A 19,366-nucleotide genomic window follows, 5' to 3' on the forward strand; every position below is an offset into this window, starting at 1 on the left:
TACTTTCCAACATGATAATGACCCAAAATATATAAAGAGCACACAGTGATTGAAGGAGAAATAGGAGAAGACAAACCCCAACAGAGTAAATGCTATAATTAAAGCATAAGGTGGTTCAACAAAATACTGACACAAAGGTTTGGTCCCTTTTCCAATTCTGTGAATCTGTTTTTTTTTTTTTTTTTTTTTTTTTTTGTGGGTGTGTTTGCGTGTGATATATCTTTCACTTGGATGTTATAAGTGGCACTGTGTAGTGTGTACATAAAGCTGGATAAAACAAAAACGGTGTCCAACTTCATTTCAGGCTGATTATTTTAAAGGGGGGTGATTCATTTCTATACCCACTGTATGTTGTTATTGTGTCATGTGTGAAAAGCTTCAAAAGACAAAAAATGCAAATGCAGTGGATAAAGTCCATCTAGCTCATGTTTACGTAGAAAAATGCAACTGCAAAAATGTGCTTTGTGTGAACATCTCTGTAAAATGGTAAAATGGGGGGAAAAAAAGAGTCAGGGGAGCAGCTTGTGATTCTGAATCCAATCAGAAAATACTCTTTTCAAGCCTTTTTCTTGTTTGCTTTTGCTGACATCAGGTTGGGTACTGTGTCTTGAGAGCACTCCGTTTCACTCATTTCACTTGAAACAGGCTTTACAAACAGGAAATGTCTCACCTTGCTCTGAAATAAGAACGAGAACATGCTTTACTCTCATCAACTTCAGGTAAAGGGTAACTGTGTTCTAAAAGATATGATTTTCTATTTTTTTTTTTATTTTTTAAGGCATGAGGTGTAATTCACAAGTGTTGAAGAGGTTAAAAAAATAGCTCACTAACAAGAGCTTTCTCTCTGTCTTTTTAGCTTGTCCTCCAGGAACGTTCAAGTCCAGTCAAGGTACAGGTTTGTGTCTTCAGTGTCCGTCCAACAGCAGGTCCACATCTGAAGCCGCCACTATCTGTGTCTGCAGGAATGGCTACTACAGAGCAGACGGAGAGCAGCCAGACACGCCCTGCACTAGTAAGTCATTATAATCATCACAATCATCAACATATTCCTGGTTTTGTCATTATCATTAGCAATAAACTGAAGCGGTCAGGTCACAATATTGTTTCAGGAGCTGTTTGAGAGCACAGATCTGAACTGGCAGTGAGTTGCTGACCAGAAACATCAAGCTCATTCAAGCTGTTGCATAGTTGCATTTAAGTTGCATTACTTAGATTTACATGCATGTCATTCTTAGAGCATGTGTCTCTTTAATCTCAAAAATTCCGTTTTTGCACGGTTTTTGTTTCATTTAATCCATGACTGATAGGCTGTGATGCTCAACAGACTGTCGTTTACACACACACACACACACACACACACACATAACTAAAGTGCTGCAATTAACATTATACAATTCTCATGTATAATTTGATTGCTAGACCCCTTAAATGTTCAGTCAGAAATGTTGTGCTGCAGAGACTCTTATTCTTGAGTGTCTGCATTAATACATTAATTTGTTTCCGAAAACCTTGAACATCTTGATCTATTCATTCCACTTTTTTAATTGGTTCTGGGTCATTATTTGTCTACTCATTATTCAGAGTTAGAACCTGGAAATGTTATTTTTGGATTGTGTCCATCTCTCTCAGAATTGATTTTAAAAGAATTATGCACATCATGTTATTGGAGCATTGATGTGCGCGGTCTCGCCCTCCTCTGGTTAATGTGTGTGCGCGGGCGAGCTTTTCCGGGAGAAATGCTCATATAAGGACTATATATATATATGTACTTCATATAAGACTTCCGTTCTTGCCTACGTCATTAGATCCACGATCGAAAATAAAAACAGCCGAAACTTGTACCAACCCGGAAGTAAGATTTTCGGCACAGAAATTCTCAGTCATTATTCTAAATTATTTTTTACAACTTTGGCCATGTTTAGCATGAGAATCCATCTCTTTAACACTGTGAACACCTCTGAATACACGATTTCATCATTCACTGATTATCATACACTGATGCAATTTGCTAGTACAAACCCGATTCCAAAAAAGTTGGGACACTGTACAAATTGTGAGTAAAAAAGGAATAGAATAATTTACAAATCTCATAAACATTTATTTTATTCACAATAGAATATAGATAAAATATCAAAAGTTGAAAGCGAGACATTTTGAAATATCATGCCAAATATTAGCTCATTTTAGATTTCATGAGTGCTACACATTTAAAAAAAGTTGGGACAGGTAGCAATAAGAGGCCAGAAAAGTTAAATGTACATATAAGGAACAGCTGGAGGACCAATTTGCAACTTATTAGGTCAATTGGCAACATGACTGGGTATAAAAAGAGCCTTTCAGAGTGGCAGAAGTCAAGATGGGCAGAGGATCACCAATTCCCCCAATACTGCTGCGAAAAATATTGGAGCAATATCAGAAAGGAGTTTCTCGGAAAAAAATTGCAAAGAGTTTGAAGTTATCATCATCTACAGTGCATAATATCATCCAAAGATTCAGAGAATCTGGACTAATCTCTGTGCGTAAGGGTCAAGACCAGAAAACCATCCTGGATGCCCATGATCTTCAGGCCCTTAGACGGCACTGCATCACATACAGGAATGCTACTGTAATGGAAATCACAACATGGGCTCAGGAATACTTCCAGAAAACATTGTCGGTGAACACAATCTACCGTGCCATTCTCCTTTGCCGGCTAAAACTATAGGTCAAAAAAGAAGACATATCTAAACATGATCCAGAAGCGCAGGTGTTTTATCTGGGCTAAGGCTCATTTAAAATGGACTGTGTCAAAGTGGAAAACTGTTCTGTGGTCAAATGAATCAAAATTTGAAGTTCTTTTTGGAAAACTGGGAAATCGTATTTTCTTGTAAATCATAATCCAATATTTGTTCTTTAGTGTGTTGACTAATTTATAAAGCAATAGGCATTTTAAAATGTGCAAAATATTGTCTATATTAATTATTGTTGTGTAAATTGTATAATTTAAAGGTTAGAACTGTACAGTTGCATTATTTATGAATGTATAATGTGGCTGCACTATTAGTGCCTTTTTGTGTTTGTGAGCTGTTGATGTGGCACACGCTTTATTTGAAAGTACTCTCAGCATTTTAATTCACCCTTTAGAGTATAAAATGGCATTCAGTGAAACATATACAGATGGCAATTAGCGATTTAGCCCAACACCTGCTCTGAGGAAGGCCTGTGCTGGCACCTGTTCATTTTAATATCTCAGACGGTGAGAAAGTGATTCATAACGACTCTTTCTCTATGAAACGCTAGTGTCTAGCAGTTACAGGGAGACTTTTAAAAAGTGTACTGTATATACAGTGTATATAAAGAAGGAATCCAGTCTGCGATCTGACTAACATGATGATTGATTGCAGAGAGAGAGAGAGTTTACAGGAATCTGTCATGTACCAAATGACATCGTCTCAACCTCAGTGAGAAGAAAACACCATCTTTTCCATTCCTAGCACATTTTATCCCTTCTTTCAGCTCCTCGGGGGGTTGAGTGGACGGCTGTCTTAGTCTTGGGCTCACTGTACTCCTGTCTCTCTCTCTGGGGGCTCGTGGTTCTCTCTGCGGGGAGTAGAGCAGCGGGACTGGTCCGAATTGCCTCGAGCCTCAATCAGAACTTTAATTATTTCCTCAGAAATGTCTGCTGGGAGTGTGTGAGTGTGTGTGTGTTGATGGCTGACAGCTCACTGGTTAATTGGACAGCACAATTCTCAAGATTAATTCTCCAGGAGCTATGCGGTGACCAGCTCTGTTCTGGAGTTTGTGTGCAGGTGTAGAGCGAGCGTTCTCTCTTGGATTTAGCTGTTTCGATTGGCTGAGCAAGAGCAGAACTTGTTATCTGGGGCTTGGTTGGCGACAAGTCTGGGTTCGATGCAGCTAATGCGTCTAGGTTTACATGGAACGGTGGTTACTGTGTGAGTACGTTGAAGTTTTCTTGGCGATACTTTGAGAAGAAAAATGTCCCCAAAATGAGCTAAAAGTAACAAAACTTAATATGGGTCTGTCCAAGAGCATCCTTATTTGTTAAAAACTGAAGGAAAGAAAGAGAGAGAGAGAGAGAGAGAGAGAGAGAGAGAGAGAGAAAGCATTGTTTCTTGGATTTAGCAGTTTTGTCTGGCCAAACAAGAGCAGAACTTGTTATCTGAGGATTGGCTGGCCAACAGAGACCAATGTGGATTCGATGTAACTAATATATGTCTAGGCTTTTATGGAACGCTTGTTACTGTGTTTGATTGTGGGTCTATTTAGCTTTTCCTTTGGTGCAATATCATTGCAAAAGTCCGCGGAATCTGATAAAACCTGGGGCACCCAGGGACATCCTCAAATGTCAAAGAATTCATGGAGCAAATAATGCTTTTTAGTGATAGTCTTTTGTAAGAAATAGTCTATAACCTTTATAATTAGCAGCATTATTGTATTTTCAAGAGCACGCTGAATTTGGTATGAATTTTTGGAACATAAAGGTTCTTTATAAGATATGATATCCATGGAATCTTTCCATTTTTTTTTTAATGATATTTTTTTTAATATCATAAATATTGATATTTCTTTCTGTAGCAAATCTATGTGTTTTTGCAAGAGAAATATCCATATTTAAAACGTAATATTCACTTTAAAGGGGGGGTGGAATGCTCGTTTTCACTCAATCTCCTGTTAATCTTGAGTACCTATAGAGTAGTACTGCATCCTTCATAACTCCAAAAAGTCTTTAGTTTTATTATATTCATAAGAGAAAGATAGTCTGTACCGATTTTTCCCGGAAAAACACAACCGGCTGGAGGCGTGACGTGTGGGCGGAGCTAAAGAATCACGAGCGCCAGTAGGCTTTTGTGTTGAGAGCGTTTGGAAGCTGTGACATTACCGTGAGGAAAAACACATCCAAAACAAACCATGGCTAACAGTCAGATTCAGCTGTTTATTTATTATCCAGAATCAGATCCAGAGGCTGAAATTTAACAAGAGCAGCATCAGCAACGACGTCTCTATGTGGTATGTATTGAAACTGTATATATTTGCTTAGCGGTTTTGGAAAATGACTAAGTTCCACTTTGTCATCTTTTTTTTTTTTTTTTTTTAAGCTGTACATGTGGAAAGTGCAGTTTGATGCCAACATTGCATGTTGTTTACTTGATGTGCTTACGAACCGATAGCTAAATTAACAACACAGAGATATTTGAAGCAGTTTTACTCACCGCCTGCGGTTCCAACACACGATCGTGACCCTTTTTCGTTGGGACTGCATTATCCTTAAGAAATAAACGATACGCAAATCCGGCGTCAAACTGGGCCTTTTTTGTAAAACAAGCATCTTCGAAATGCAGGGAACAAACACAAACACTTGCACAACTCCGTTGATGCTCTGTAAAAATAAACTCCATCCACTGGTCCCTTAATGCCGTTTTTTTTTTTGGTAATCTGTGCAGGGTTGTCTTGCCCTGGCAACCAAAAACACACTCCTTTTGTGACTTTTCACGACGCTCTCGCTCTGATCAGTGAAGTCTGTTGTGCTCTCAGTGCTCTGCTCTACGGGAGCGCGCGCTCTTCCGGCAGAATTGCCTTAGGACCCATATAAGGAAATTCCGTTCCATCTAACGTCACACAGAGCCATACTCGGAAAAAACTTTCCGAGACAAACCAGAAGGAGTATTTTTGGAACAGAAATACTCCTTCAAACGTACAACTTAATTTTTGAAACTTTGTCCATGTTAAGCATGGGAATCCAACTCTTTAACAGTGTAAAAAACTCAGAAATAGCTTGAAATGCATGAAATAGCATTTCACCCCCCCTTTAATCTATCTTGCGCTCACTGTTGTAAAACAGAAGCAGTTTCATGGAAATGACATTGAGTTGCATCAAACAGCTTGAAAGATCAAAGACAGTTTTTAAAATAACTCCAACTGAATTCGTCTGAAAGAAGAAAGTCATATACACCTAGGATGACTTCAGGGTGAGTAATTTATGGCTTAATTTTCATTTTTGGCTGAACTAACCCTTTAAGAGTGTAGGTTCATGTCCAGTTCATGTGCATCACACACACACACACACACACACACACACACACACTCACTTAGAGATATAAGAGCACTAAGATGATTGCGCTTAGACAGATCCCCGGAGAACAACCCTCTGGGTTTCTCTGAGCCAGTAGACACACACACACACACACACACACACACACACAGAAGGCTGACCTGCAGGAGTCAGTGTTGTGTATAGGTGTGGTAAACAGGACAGTAAAGCAGTGTAATTGCTTTGCTGCCGTTAATCCTCTGCCAGCGACGTCTGACTCGCTGTGATTCTGCTATGAGCTTATGTCTGTGTACACCCACAAGACACGCTTTCTTCAGCGGCCCACTACAAACCATCACACACACATAAACAGATGTGCACACACACACAGAGGCCCCCTAAAAGTCAAACGTCTGCAAACAAACTATGCTAGAGCTCTTCTCAGACCAAACTTCACTTTTCTCAGAGCTATATGTCACAGTGCTTTTTGGAAATGAACTAAGTTCTCCTCAAGTGTGAATGTGTTTACATGACCTGTCTTGAATTTTGAACTAGCTGAAGTTTGTCTATAAACACATATTTTCATTTTCAAATATTGTGGATTCAGTTCCTGAATAATGAATGAAGCATTTGTGCAGCACGCACGTAGCATTCCGCTGCTCGAATTCTCATGCAATCTTTTATCACGATTCTATGATAAATTGAAAGTTCAAAAGAACAGCATTTATTTCAAACAGAAATCTTTTGTAACATTATAACTGTATTGCTGTCACTTCTGATCAATGTGGCCTAAAAGTATTTATGCATTTTTTTCCATCTTTATTTTAAGCATTTTTAATGAATAGAACTACATTAATATGTAACATAAATATTTTATAACATTCTGCTGAATTAAACTATTAATTTAATATAAATTGAATATAAATTCATATTGTCATCATCTCGTCAGTAAAGCGGTCCCATGATTAGTAGTAAATCAACGTCACCTGATATTGCCTAGCTTGTTAGTGAACTTTGACCTTGTGTAGTGAAAACCGCTCAATCTGAAAACAGGTGACGGTGATTTACTATTAATCACGAGACCGGCTTTACTGACAAGATGCACATAACAATCAAATGCAATTATTTGCACATCCCTAAATTCATATATAGGTATATTATATTAATTATTCTGTAAATAAGAAAGTAAATAAGATATATTTATTATTAAAATAATTTGAAATAAATCTTTTGTAACATAATTAATTAAAACAAAGTATTTATTTATTTAAAAAGCAAAAAAACTGAAAAAAATCTGACTGCAGACTGTTGAATGTTAGCATATATATATATATATATTTATATATATATATATATATATATATATATATATATATATATATATATATATATATATATATAGTGCTTTGCGATCAGATTTGCATCATAAAGCTCAGTGCAAGTATTCTACTGAGAATGAGAAAACTGAGATCAAACTCAATAATGATTGTTTTGATTTTAAATATTGTAAAACAAAACCGATTTATCCACATCGTTCAAGACAGGAAGTGGTAGAAGCCGTCTGGTTGGTGTCTTGCCAGTGTGTCTGAGCGAGAGAGAGTTAAATGTGAGTAAATCTAGCAGCAGCCAGGCGATTCCTTATCATCCACATGTCCATTTCCAGATTAATCTCCTCATGTCTGTCACTGGTCCTCAGTGTGTCTGTCTCGCTCATTCTCCCATCTCTGATGGTTTTCATCTTGTAGAAAGCATCGTAAATTGTTATGTAATTTCATTAACAAAGGCAGCATGTTAGAAAACTCTAACAAAATTATATATATATATATATATATATATATATATATATATATATATATATATATATATATATATATATATATATATATATATATATATATATAATATTATTACAAAATAACTTTTGTAACATTTTGTAACGTTTTACTCACTTTTGATCAATTAAATGTGTCCATAAATAATAATTTCATATATATTTATAGTGTATGTATGTGTGTGACCCTGGACCATAATACCAGTCTTAGGTGTCAATTATACATCATCTGAATAAATGAGCTTTCCATTGATGTATGGTTTATTAGGATTGGACAATATTTGACCGAGATACAACTATTTGAAAATCTGGAATCTGAGGGTGCAAAAAAATGAAAATATTGAGAAAATCACCTTTAAAGTTGTCCAAATGAATTCTAAGCAATGTATATTACTAATCAAAAAAAATATTTTTTATATATTTACAGTAGAATATGTACAAAATATCTTCATGGAACATTATCTTTACTTAATATGCTAATGATGTTTTTGCATAAAAGAAAAATAAATCACTTTGACCCATATAATGTTTTATTTTTTTTGGCTATTGCTAAAAATATACCCCAGGGTCCAGGGTCACACACACACACACACACACACACACACACACACACACACACACGTTTATATATTTTCACTTGCTATGTATATATGTACTATATACTGACCCCATAATTTTTAGCAATTGTATGTTTGTAGACACAGTATGATAGTTTCTATCAATAATAATGGGTGAAATTCATCAAGACCGTTCCCACTGAGAGCACGATTAATTTGCACACATTGTATGTATGGTTGTAGAACCCTATTCACTATAGGTTTCGGAATGCTTAGTTGTGGAGGATGCTGGAGATATGCAGTAAGAACCTGGCTAACCTCGTCAGTACAGAGCTATAACACAGTGTCGTTCTGTTATGCAGAATAATCATATGCAAAATTTCGTCTTACAGTAGTGGTCTTTCCTCGAAAACACACAAACATACAGTATAACATACCAGAAGGTAAACGTACTGTATCAGTGCAGTTTTAGTGCATATATTGTCAGTTATAGTGATGTCTGCGTGTGTGTATGTAGTGAAGTTGCTCTTAGTGTGTGTGGATTTCCTTTGGGAACTGGCTAATTGTGTTAGGGCTGGCTGTATCTCATGGCCTCATTCTCTTTACACACACATCTTCTGGCCTAGTTCCAGATATGGCCCACCTCCTCTTTTCACTTGTTCTTTTTCTCCTCCCATCTCTCGCTCTCTGCCTTTTTCCCTCTGCCTTTCTTTAGACTGACTGTAAGATATAGTGAGTAAGACATCTTTGCTGTTGTAGCACCTACTCAAGCAGTGCCTTGCGTGTTAACTGTGGTGTAAGCAAAGACTCACAGTTTGGATATTGACCAGCTCACTGTCTGAATGAAACAGTCTCTGTTAACAGAACAGAAAGGGCCGGTGCTCCGGCCCTCCTGGAAATGTGATTGGACTAGTTTTGGAGTAGTTTTGAGAAGCAAGTGTGCAGGAGCATGTGCTGGAGATGTATTCATAGTCACAGGAGCGTTTTTACTGATGACGAGATGCGTATGAAAATCGCATTCGATTTTTTGCACAGCCCTAACATCTAGTTAACAAAGCTAAACAGCATTGCCCTTTGTATAATAAGTTACAGAAACTGTTAAATGCATCAACTTAAATAATAAAATACACTTACCGGTCGTGGTCCATAAACAACACCTTCTTCAGACAAAGAGGGAACTGCTCCATCTTTCAGGAATAATCTTTGTGCGAATCCGGCATTAAACTGATTGAGAAAGTTGTCCTCAGCAAGCTGTCCTCAGCAAAATTTGCTGCACATAGTTATACATTATTATAATTTTCGGGAACCGAGTTAAACATAAATTTTAATCATTAATCTCCAAGTAGCATCCCTGGGAAGACTAAACAAAGATGATTGGACTCTTGAGAGATGAAAATAACAGCGTTTCGACGACATGGTGACAAACACGCAGCTCTTCCTTCTTCTCCGTCTGAGCACAACAAGGCCACGCCCCCTTTTTGTGAATTCATGTGGGCGGTGGTTAGTCAAAAAAACTGTTTTAGTGATGTCATTACTGCAGGAACTAGAGGGCTGTAGTCCAAACGGGTCGTTTTTTGTAGGCGAATTCTGTTAAATCAAATATCTCGCTTGGCATTGAACTTTGAGCTTTAGAATTTTACAGATATTATTTATACTCTAACAACAACACTAACTAAAGTTTTAAACATGGGATCACGAAAGAAGGGGACCTTTAATTATCTTTTTCTCCGTATAAAAAGCCAAATTTCTTTTTTTCTTTCTTTCTTTCTTTCTCTTTATTTTCCCTCTTTTCTGATATTTTCTTCTTCAAAATATCTTATTTTTGGGTGAAAGACCCCTTCATACTGTACTTTCAATGAAAATTGATACAGGACAAGAAAATTGTTTATTTATTTATCAAAATAGTATTTGATAAAGGGTTACTCCACCCAAAAATGAAAAGTTTGTCATTAATTACTTACCCCCATGTTGTTCCAAACCTGTAAAAGCTTCGTTCGTCTTTGGAACACAATTTAAGATATTTTGGATGAAAACCGGTAGGCTTGAGGCTGTCCCATAGACTGCCAAAATGTTGACCAATAACACTAGGAAATTACATTTTATGAGAAGCTTTGTTATATTATCTATATCACTCTGTCCGTCTGTCAAATTATATATACATATGTTTTTGTTTTATAAACATTTATATTATATTATATTATATTATATTATATTATATTATATTATATTATATTATTAGAATCTGAAAAGACCTCAAAATTTGAAACCATTTTTTATGTATTTTAATACATTATATTTTATAGAGAGCTGTCAGAAGTCTCCATTTGGAATTTAAACCTCGTCCTCCTGATTGGCTAATCATTAGGGTCGCCAGAGTTCGAGGTCAATTCTGTCATCGGCCCTCCATGTTTAGGTCCCCAGTAGCCCCTGATCTATCCCACAAGGCCTTGCCTTCACAATAGCTCATTGTGTCTTAGTCTGAGTGAAATCATTCTTCTCTTTCTTCGAGAGCTGGAACATCTCCTCACCAGGTTTGATATTTCAAGAAGTCACTCAGATGTTCTCATGGAAAGTGGCTGCTCACGAAAATCAAACCTGAATATTAGTTCCAGAGTTTTCCATGGTTCTCGTCTGGTTCTGTTGCAGTCTATAGTTAACATCACAACCTTACAGTGATCTGTAAATCCTCAGTTCCTGGCCAGATGTTCTGTAAGCTGGGGAAATCATTTTCTTATTAGAAACACAATATGGTTTTCCCTGTGGCTATATAGTGGGAAGATAAATGTGTAGGAATGGATCCAGGAGGCTGAGATAAAGAGCCATTACTAGAACCTTGTTTTTATCCCTTATTCTGATTGTCGATGAAAAGCCGCTCTCAGTGTTGAGTTAGTGGGCTGATGTATGGTTGCTCGGGGGCCGCCACTCTGCATGGTAATTATGAACAGTTACACATCGCTCTGGGACTGAGACAGCAGCTAAAAGGAAACACACAACACAGCGCTTTTCTGTAAGACTTTCTAGGAGCTGAGTAGAAAATGGATGTTTGAACTTTAACCACATGGAAAAGATTTTCCATCATATATCAACAGGTGACTTTTAGCACAAATGAAATCTGCTGTAAAATCTAAGAATAGTTGTAATTAAATGGTATAGAGAATTGAAACATTAATAGCTGAGAGAGAGTTTTATACAATGTCTTTAAAAAGTCTGGAATTAGTAAGAATTAAAGAAAACATTTATGCTCATCAAGGCTGCATTTATTTAATTAATCATACAGAAAAAAAAAATGTAGTATTGTGATATATTATTACATTTTAAAATAATTGTTTTTTATGATAATATGTTTTGGAATATATTTTAATTCTGTGATGCAATGCTTAATTTTTAATAGCCATTACTCCAGACTTCAGTGTCACATGATCCTTCAGAAATAATTTACTAATCGTCATGTCTTTCTAAACCTTTATGACTTTATTTTTATTTTTTTATTTTTCATAAATCTTGGCAGCTTGAGAGAAGCAAAGATGATTTGTGAATCTCTCGAGTCACATCAGCTTGAACCATTAAAATGATTCATGCACTCACAAATCAAATTGATTCTGTTCTTGAGTTCAGCTTTAACTGAGTTCAGCTTTAACTGAGTTCAGCTTTAACTGATTTAATCATCTCAGTAGATAATCAGTTAAAATTGTGATTTCAAAGTCTGATTGTTCTACAAAGCTATTGTGTGACTTTAGAACACTTGGTATTTGTACAGTAGCTACAGTATTTTACTAGTATAGGCTAATTTTTTTTTTTTTTTTTCATTTTCAAAATGTTTTGGTGTGTTTTTTTTTTCTTTTCTTTTTTTTTTTTAGCATGAAAGCTTCGATCTCCATTCTTTGTAATTGTAGGAACAAGTGTGACCAGTACACTTCTCTTGAATTTCACCTTTTGTGTTCAATGTAGGAACGCAGGTCATATAGTATGGGTTTGCAGTTAAGTGAAGGTAACTAAATTAAAATAGAAATTAATTTCGGGGTGAACTATTCCTTTTCGAGAGGAATGTAACTGCAAAAAAATGCTTTCATTCAGGCCATGAAAGAAACATGCTCCCACTCTAATATAGATTTTTGTATTTTTGCAGTAAGCATATCCTTTGATTATATGTTTTCTAAAGAAATTAGTTTTCCAACTCAAAAAATCATTCTAAAAATAGTCATTATCTATTAAATCAAGTGTAAAAACTGTAATTTAATAAAAAGCCATTGTAATTACAGTAATGTAATTTAAAGAGCCTAGACAAATGCAAATCTTTGCTGTTATCATTTTTTAGAAGCATAGTTTTCATAGTTTGCTTAGTGAATTGAGGTGTTCTCACACGTCTTCATATTCTCTCATCAGGTGTTCCCTCTGGACCAAGAAACGTCATCTCTATTGTGAACGAGACCTCCGTGACTCTGGAGTGGCACTCTCCGCGTGAGACGGGTGGCCGTGATGATGTTGTGTACAATATTATTTGTAAGAAATGCCAGGCGGACCGCCGTTCCTGCTCCGATTGCGACGATAATGTGGAATTTCAGCCCCAGCAGCTGGGACTGACCGAATCCAGAGTTTTCATCAGTAACCTGCTGGCACACACTCTCTACACCTTTGAGATCCAGGCAGTCAACGCCGTCACCAACAAGAGCCCGTATCCTGCCCAACACATCTCCATAGACATCACAACCAACCAGGCTGGTGAGTGATTACTTGTGCATGTACAGTTCTCTCCCCACCTTCAATACCATGACTTAGGTGCCCTTGAGCAAGGCATCGAACCCCCAACTGCTCCCCGGGCGCCGCAGCATAAATGCCCACGGCTCCGGGTGTGTGCTCACAGTGTGTGTGTGTGTGTGTGTTCACAGCTCTGTGTGTGTGCATTTCGGATGGGTTAAATGCAGAGCACAAATTCTGAGTATGGGTCACCATACTTGGCTGAATGTCACTTCACTTTCACTTTCAGTATTTTTATTGGTTTAACTGGTCTTAATAATTTTTCAATTATGGTAGCAATATAATAATCTTAAGTAATAGTATATATTTATAGTATATGGTAATATATTCATCTTTCTATAGTACAAAAAAAGAAGATTATAAGCTTTAAGATTATATGTTTTATTATTTTTCATTCAGAATATATATGTATAAATTGTGCCAGTAGAATGTTTTCCCTTATTTGTGTTCTGACACATACTTATACTTATATATCGTACGGTTTGACCAGTTATGTTTCAACTTTCATTATATTTTCATTACCTTCACCAATCTAGTTTCTCATTTCATTCATGTTAAAAAGGCTCCAAGTGGTCGTTTGGCCTCAATAGCGCTGATGGCAGGATATTAAGAGTGAAGTGTTCAGTTTCAACATTTCGAGCTGCTCGCTGGACTGTGCAGGAAGTCAAAATTGAAAACATCACCTAGTTTGACCTGCGCTAAAAGATATGCGTCCTCATCATTTCCTTGAGAGCTCCTCTTTCAGTTTTTGAGGGCAGCCCATCTTTCTCCACCTCCTTCACTTCCCCTGCCATTTCAATTTTCTGCTTTCACTGAAAAGCTCTACAGAAGCATCGCAGCAGTTGGTATGTTAAAAGTTTGTGCGGATCTCGCCAAGACACATTCGTCGGGTTCGGCGCTTTCATCTTTATCAGCGGGACCAGTATGAAAAACACCCTTGATCGTGTCACTGTTTCTTAATACATTCAGCCCTGAAATGAGGGCACCCAAAAACTGTAGTTCTGAGAGTTTAGCGGCTTCTATCGCGGCCCCCTCCCGGATCAAAGTTAATGCTTGTGGATAATTTAGCATGTGGGCTGGATTTTCAACCTTAAACTGTGGAAACCCTCAGTCCCAGCTATGAGAAAATTTTAAGTTTCAAATTGCGGCAGCATTTTGTTCCCTTGTTCTTTTGGTTTTTGCACAACATTAGTGAAAAGTAGTACTCACTCATGCTGAAGCACTTCCTTTGTGGTTGCTAAAGTTTTCTTAGGGGTTTTAGCACATTCAAGTCAAAAGAGATCTTTCTTTCTTTATCTCTCTCTTTCTCTTTTTTTCCTTCTTTTCTCTTTTCTGACATTTTCTTCTTTTTGGGTGAACAACCCCTTCATACTATATCTTCAATGAAAATTGATACAGGACAATAAACTTTATTTTTTATTTTTTTAATCAAAATAGTATTTATTATCTATGTTTATATAGTATATAAGTATTTTTGTCTTTGATTACGTTTATAAAATATACAATTTAGGCTTTTTATTATTAATGAAAAATGACAGTGTGCCTATACTGAATTTCTCTGCCGATATTCAAGATTCAAGATTTTTATTCGTCACATACACGATTATATAGAGCATCTATAACCAGCAGTGAAATGTGAGTCAGGTCCGCTCCATGGACAGTGCAATTAATAAAGAATACAACACAGATGAAAATATACATAAATAAAGATATGAAAGAATGAAATAAAAGTAAACAATAAAAATATAAGAATAAAATATATTAAAAAATATGTATAAGTATATATTGTAGAATTAAATATAGAAATCAAAATAATGTGCATGAAAGTAAACTGTAGTCTTTAATATTAAGATACACAGGGATGTACAATGTGCATTATACTGTAGTCTTAAATATTAAGATACACAGGAATGTACAAGAGGCAAATGTGCAAACAGGTTGACAATGTCAGTGTGTCAATGTGAGGTAGTGAATGATGTGAATGATCTTACTGATAAAGTGAACATTAAGTGGAGACATGAAGATGTTAAGAGGCTGGATTTGTGTTTCGGAGCCTGATGGCCTAGGGGAAGAAACTCCTTAAGTCTCTCGGTTAGCACTTACGGAAGCGCTTACCAGATGGCAGCAAAGTGAAAAGATGGTTACTGGGGTGGATAGAGTCCTTGATGATTTTATCAGCTCTGCTTTTGCAGCGTTTGAGGTATATGTCCTGCAGAGAGGGGAAAGCAGACCCGGAGATGCGCTCAACTAAGCGCACAACTCTCTGCAGTGCTTTGCAGTCTTGACTGGAGCTTTTCCCATACCACACTGAGATGCACTAAGTCAATACACTTTCTATAGCCCCTGAATAGAACGTTTTCAGGATTGCTGGTGAGACCCTGAATTTCATTAGCTGTCCCAGATGGTACAGTCTTTGCCTGGCTTTATTAACCTGTGTTTGAATGTGTGTAGTCCAAGTCAGGTCCACGGAGATGTTTACACCAAGTTACTTGAAGCTGCCCACTCTCACCGATATTATTCAGAATGATATCTGGCGATATTGATAGTTAATTTTCTTAAGGAAAAAAAATCTTTACAGCCATCTATCACATTTAAAAGTGTCAAAATGGCATTCATTGTTTGAATTTCCTGATAGAATGTACAAGATTTGAAAGCTGAGACTTTAATAAAGAAATGAACAAACATATTTAGGAAGGATATTGTTGTAGCATGTGTTAAAAACAAAGTGTCTCCCTCTGTCTCTTGAGGAAAAGGAGTAGAGCGAATGTGTTTGGGTTTGTTTGGATGTGTGAAGACTCCGTAGAGTCAGAAACAGTCGGTTAGAAGCCAAATGTAGTACAAACCTGCCAGCAGCTATATCTTAACATAGCTCCTCGGTTCTGTTGCTCTCTGTAGATTAGAAGCTTCATTTTGGATTTGAGGCTGATTTTTGCTCTGTTTTAAAGCAGCCTTCAGCTGCCTGAAAATAATAGGATGCTGAATATTGTTGGTGTTTGTAATATTTTTGTTTACCTCCCTTAATAACTCATGGTTTGAAGGCATGCTGTTGATAAAGGGTTCATCAAGGGACCTGCTGTTGGTTTTTGATCAGTAAAACCATTTCATTTAAATAAGGTCTGAGATTTGTTTTTGGCTTTTGTAATGAGATAGGAAATCTTTTGTGGGGGAGATTGTTTGAAATTATTATTACAATAACAGTTCTGGCATCTCTTAAGGCCCGTTCAAATCAAGAATGGTCATTATGAAGATACTGTAAATACAATGATAACTATATTAGCATTAGTATAAGTGGACAATAACTTCTGTTTATCATAATCACGCATTGCAGTTATGCCATCTGCCACTTAAATGCTCAAGCTTTTCAAAGTCAGTTGGATTCTGATGGAAAAAAGCTGGAAGATCGTTCTAAATGTGATTCCAACTATCTTCATTCTTCTGTTGACTATTTTCATATAACTATTTCCTTCTGTCTCGATCACCTGTTAGTTTGCTTGTTTTGATCCAGTCTAATTAGAGTTAATTGGCGTAATTGGTGCTCAAGTGTGATGCTTGTTTCCAGCTGAACAGAGTCCTTGAGCAGCAGTTCAGACATGACTGCACACAATCTGCAGCAGAGTGTCATGTAATCGCTCCTCTCGTGATGCTGGGAGTCAGAGCAAACAAACAAAGAGATCATAACACGGAATCAGACACCTGCAGAGTTTTCCTCCTAAATGTACAAGAGCAGAACAATGAGGTAAAAAGAGCTGATTAACAGGTGGCTCTAATGGCCACTGCTGAGTGTGTATGTGTGAGAGTTAAATGGTGCTTTTGACAAATAGATGCTTAAGAGCCATGCTCTCCTCAGTTGTTATCATTTTGGAGACCGTAATGAGACTTTTTGCCATTAATGGGCCCTTCCTGTGCCGTAGCGTCTTGGCAGTAAGTGGGGATTGTGTTCTTGTACCTGATGGAAATGCCCAATGGGGGTAGAAAGAGACAGAAAACAAGGGAATTAATGCATATGCTTAGTCCTGGGGAAGTTGGGAGACTAAAGGTTTTAAAATTGGCTTAATTAATCAAAGCTCAGTCAGGATTTAATTTTGTCCATGAAAATTGTCTGAAAGAGGTTTTTAATAGAGCTGGTTTAAAAAAAAAGTACAGTTCAGTGGTTTTGTAGAACTGCTCCGTATCTCCGCTGGATTTCAGGGACTCTTTGGGGGAATCAGTAAGATTTTGATGGAGAGTCTGTTTAAATTTTGTAGAACAAAGTTTGTGTGAAGTGTGTGATCTCCTTGCTAAGTGGAATTACAAAAAAAAAAAAAAAACTTTTCAAACAGGTTTCTCAAACACATCATCTGTCAATTGCTGTGTTCATACTTTACTGCCAATTGGACACAATACAGTTAAAGAGACTAATGTCTTACACTATTTGTTTAAAAAAATTGAAACGTACAATTCCAATTATTTTTTAAATAAGTAAACGTGCATCTTGCATCTTAATTTAGCTTTATAAAGTATCGACATTATAAAAAAAAAAAAAATTACAATTGTCAAACTACATGAGGAATTCATGAAATGAGTCTAGAATAATCCAGATGGGGAACATTGAGCACATAAAAGACATTCAAGAACTGTCAAACACAGACTGAATGGAGTAGGGCTTATAAGGACAGGATAATTGGGGAAACACGGTGCAGGGAATAACTAAAGTGTCACGTGACACTAAAGCCCAGAGAAATGTCTGGATAGTTGCATCTTTTCATTTTAGGAATAAATTACATTAAAGTATATCATAATAAAAATAAAAAAAATGGCTCACAATAATATGGTTTTATTTTATTTTTAATCAGATAAATGCCTGATTGGTTGTCATAAAAAACTGACTGATCCCAAGCTTTTCAACGGCAGTGTCCATATACATACAACAAATTAAAAAAAGAGAAAATATGAGAGGAAAAAGAAAGAAACTGTGTTTATTTGTTGATATTAATGTCTGTCTAGGAAAAAAAAACTAGCTGATAAAATGGTATAAGCTAATGTTTCATCAACAAGAAAACAAAAACCGGCTGATATTTCCCCACTAAGCGATTGAGATGAAAATGTCAGTGGAGTCGTGATGGTGACTGTGGTTATTTTCATCGCAACAGGTCAAGCGCTGAACTGGGCTCTTTATTCACCCGGAGGCACCTTGTGTTTCTTTATGGGTTCAGTGGTTTGGAGAAGAAAACACCCAGCGAGTGTTTGGCATTTACAGACTGCATTCAGTGCGATTGGTCTGGGCACATACGGCAGGACAGGTGGGGTGGGAGTGGGAGCTGACCTTTCAGATGCATGGAGGGTGTAGTTATTGCACATTATATAGTCTGTAGGTTGCTATTTGTCAACTTTTCAAAGCTTGTGGGCAACACAAAAGCATAACATCCTTGTTTCCACAGCTAAAGTGAAGAAACACGTACTCCTAGTGTCCACAAACTCACAAATGGCTGCTGGGAACATCGGTAAAGACCCAGCTGGGCTCCATCTTATCTTGCATTCTTTCCATTCATCTTAATTTATAATATTACATGTGTATTTGGAATCTGTGCCTATTACAAATAATTGCTAAGGACATATGACAGGCTAATCAATGTGTATCACAGCATGTAGAGTATCTCATTTCCTGCACGGAGAGACAAACTGATGAATTAATTGGGTTGAGAAAATGATTTTTAAAAATGTATGGTACACAGGGGGATTGTTACTACAGTTATGGATTTTTTAAATCTATAAATCGCGGCTGCTGAAAAAAAAAAACTAAATAAATATATAATTTTTGTTTTTTTTTTTTTCAACTCTCAAGTCCTTAGGTTTTCCTTTGTTCGGATCAGAATGGTTTCGGAAAAATATATATATATTTTATTTATTTTTTGTCCAAAGCTACTATAGTCTAAACTAAAATAAACACATACTTCTTTTGTTAGGAAGAGAGGAATAGAAAGACAAAACATGGGCAAAGACTACAGGATATAAGGTTTTATGTGTGACCACCAGACCTGCGGCTCTGAAGGGTTATTAAACTCCCAAACTGACATCTAGACTGTGTCTCTGGTGATTCTCTCATTGATCTGGCCGATTTAAAAGTGTATTTGAAACCCATTCCCAACTGGCCACAAAACTGGATGGAGGACACACTGTTCCTTTAGTTTGAATGCTCCGTTCTAGATTAAAAATTTT

General features: G+C 36.7%; 1 protein-coding gene and 1 long non-coding RNA gene across 4 annotated transcripts in view; both read left to right on the forward strand.

Annotated features, from left to right (window-relative positions):
• Positions 1 to 19,366, forward strand: part of LOC127935138 (ephrin type-B receptor 1-like) — a 216,419-nt gene that overhangs the window by 148,568 nt on the left and 48,485 nt on the right. For all 3 annotated transcript variants that reach the window (XM_052532747.1, XM_052532753.1, XM_052532762.1), the window contains exons 4-5: positions 857 to 1,012; positions 12,800 to 13,135. In XM_052532747.1, the coding sequence (XP_052388707.1) occupies positions 857 to 1,012; positions 12,800 to 13,135 (492 nt within the window). The remainder of the gene's footprint in view (positions 1 to 856; positions 1,013 to 12,799; positions 13,136 to 19,366) is intronic.
• LOC127935196 (uncharacterized) lies at positions 16,742 to 18,761 on the forward strand. Its single transcript, XR_008148003.1, has 3 exons — positions 16,742 to 16,907; positions 18,301 to 18,450; positions 18,589 to 18,761. It is a non-coding gene; the product is annotated as an uncharacterized LOC127935196 (long non-coding RNA).

This window comes from Carassius gibelio, chromosome A2 (assembly GCF_023724105.1).
Source record: "Carassius gibelio isolate Cgi1373 ecotype wild population from Czech Republic chromosome A2, carGib1.2-hapl.c, whole genome shotgun sequence".
In the NCBI taxonomy this organism is placed as follows: Eukaryota; Metazoa; Chordata; class Actinopteri; order Cypriniformes; family Cyprinidae; genus Carassius; species Carassius gibelio.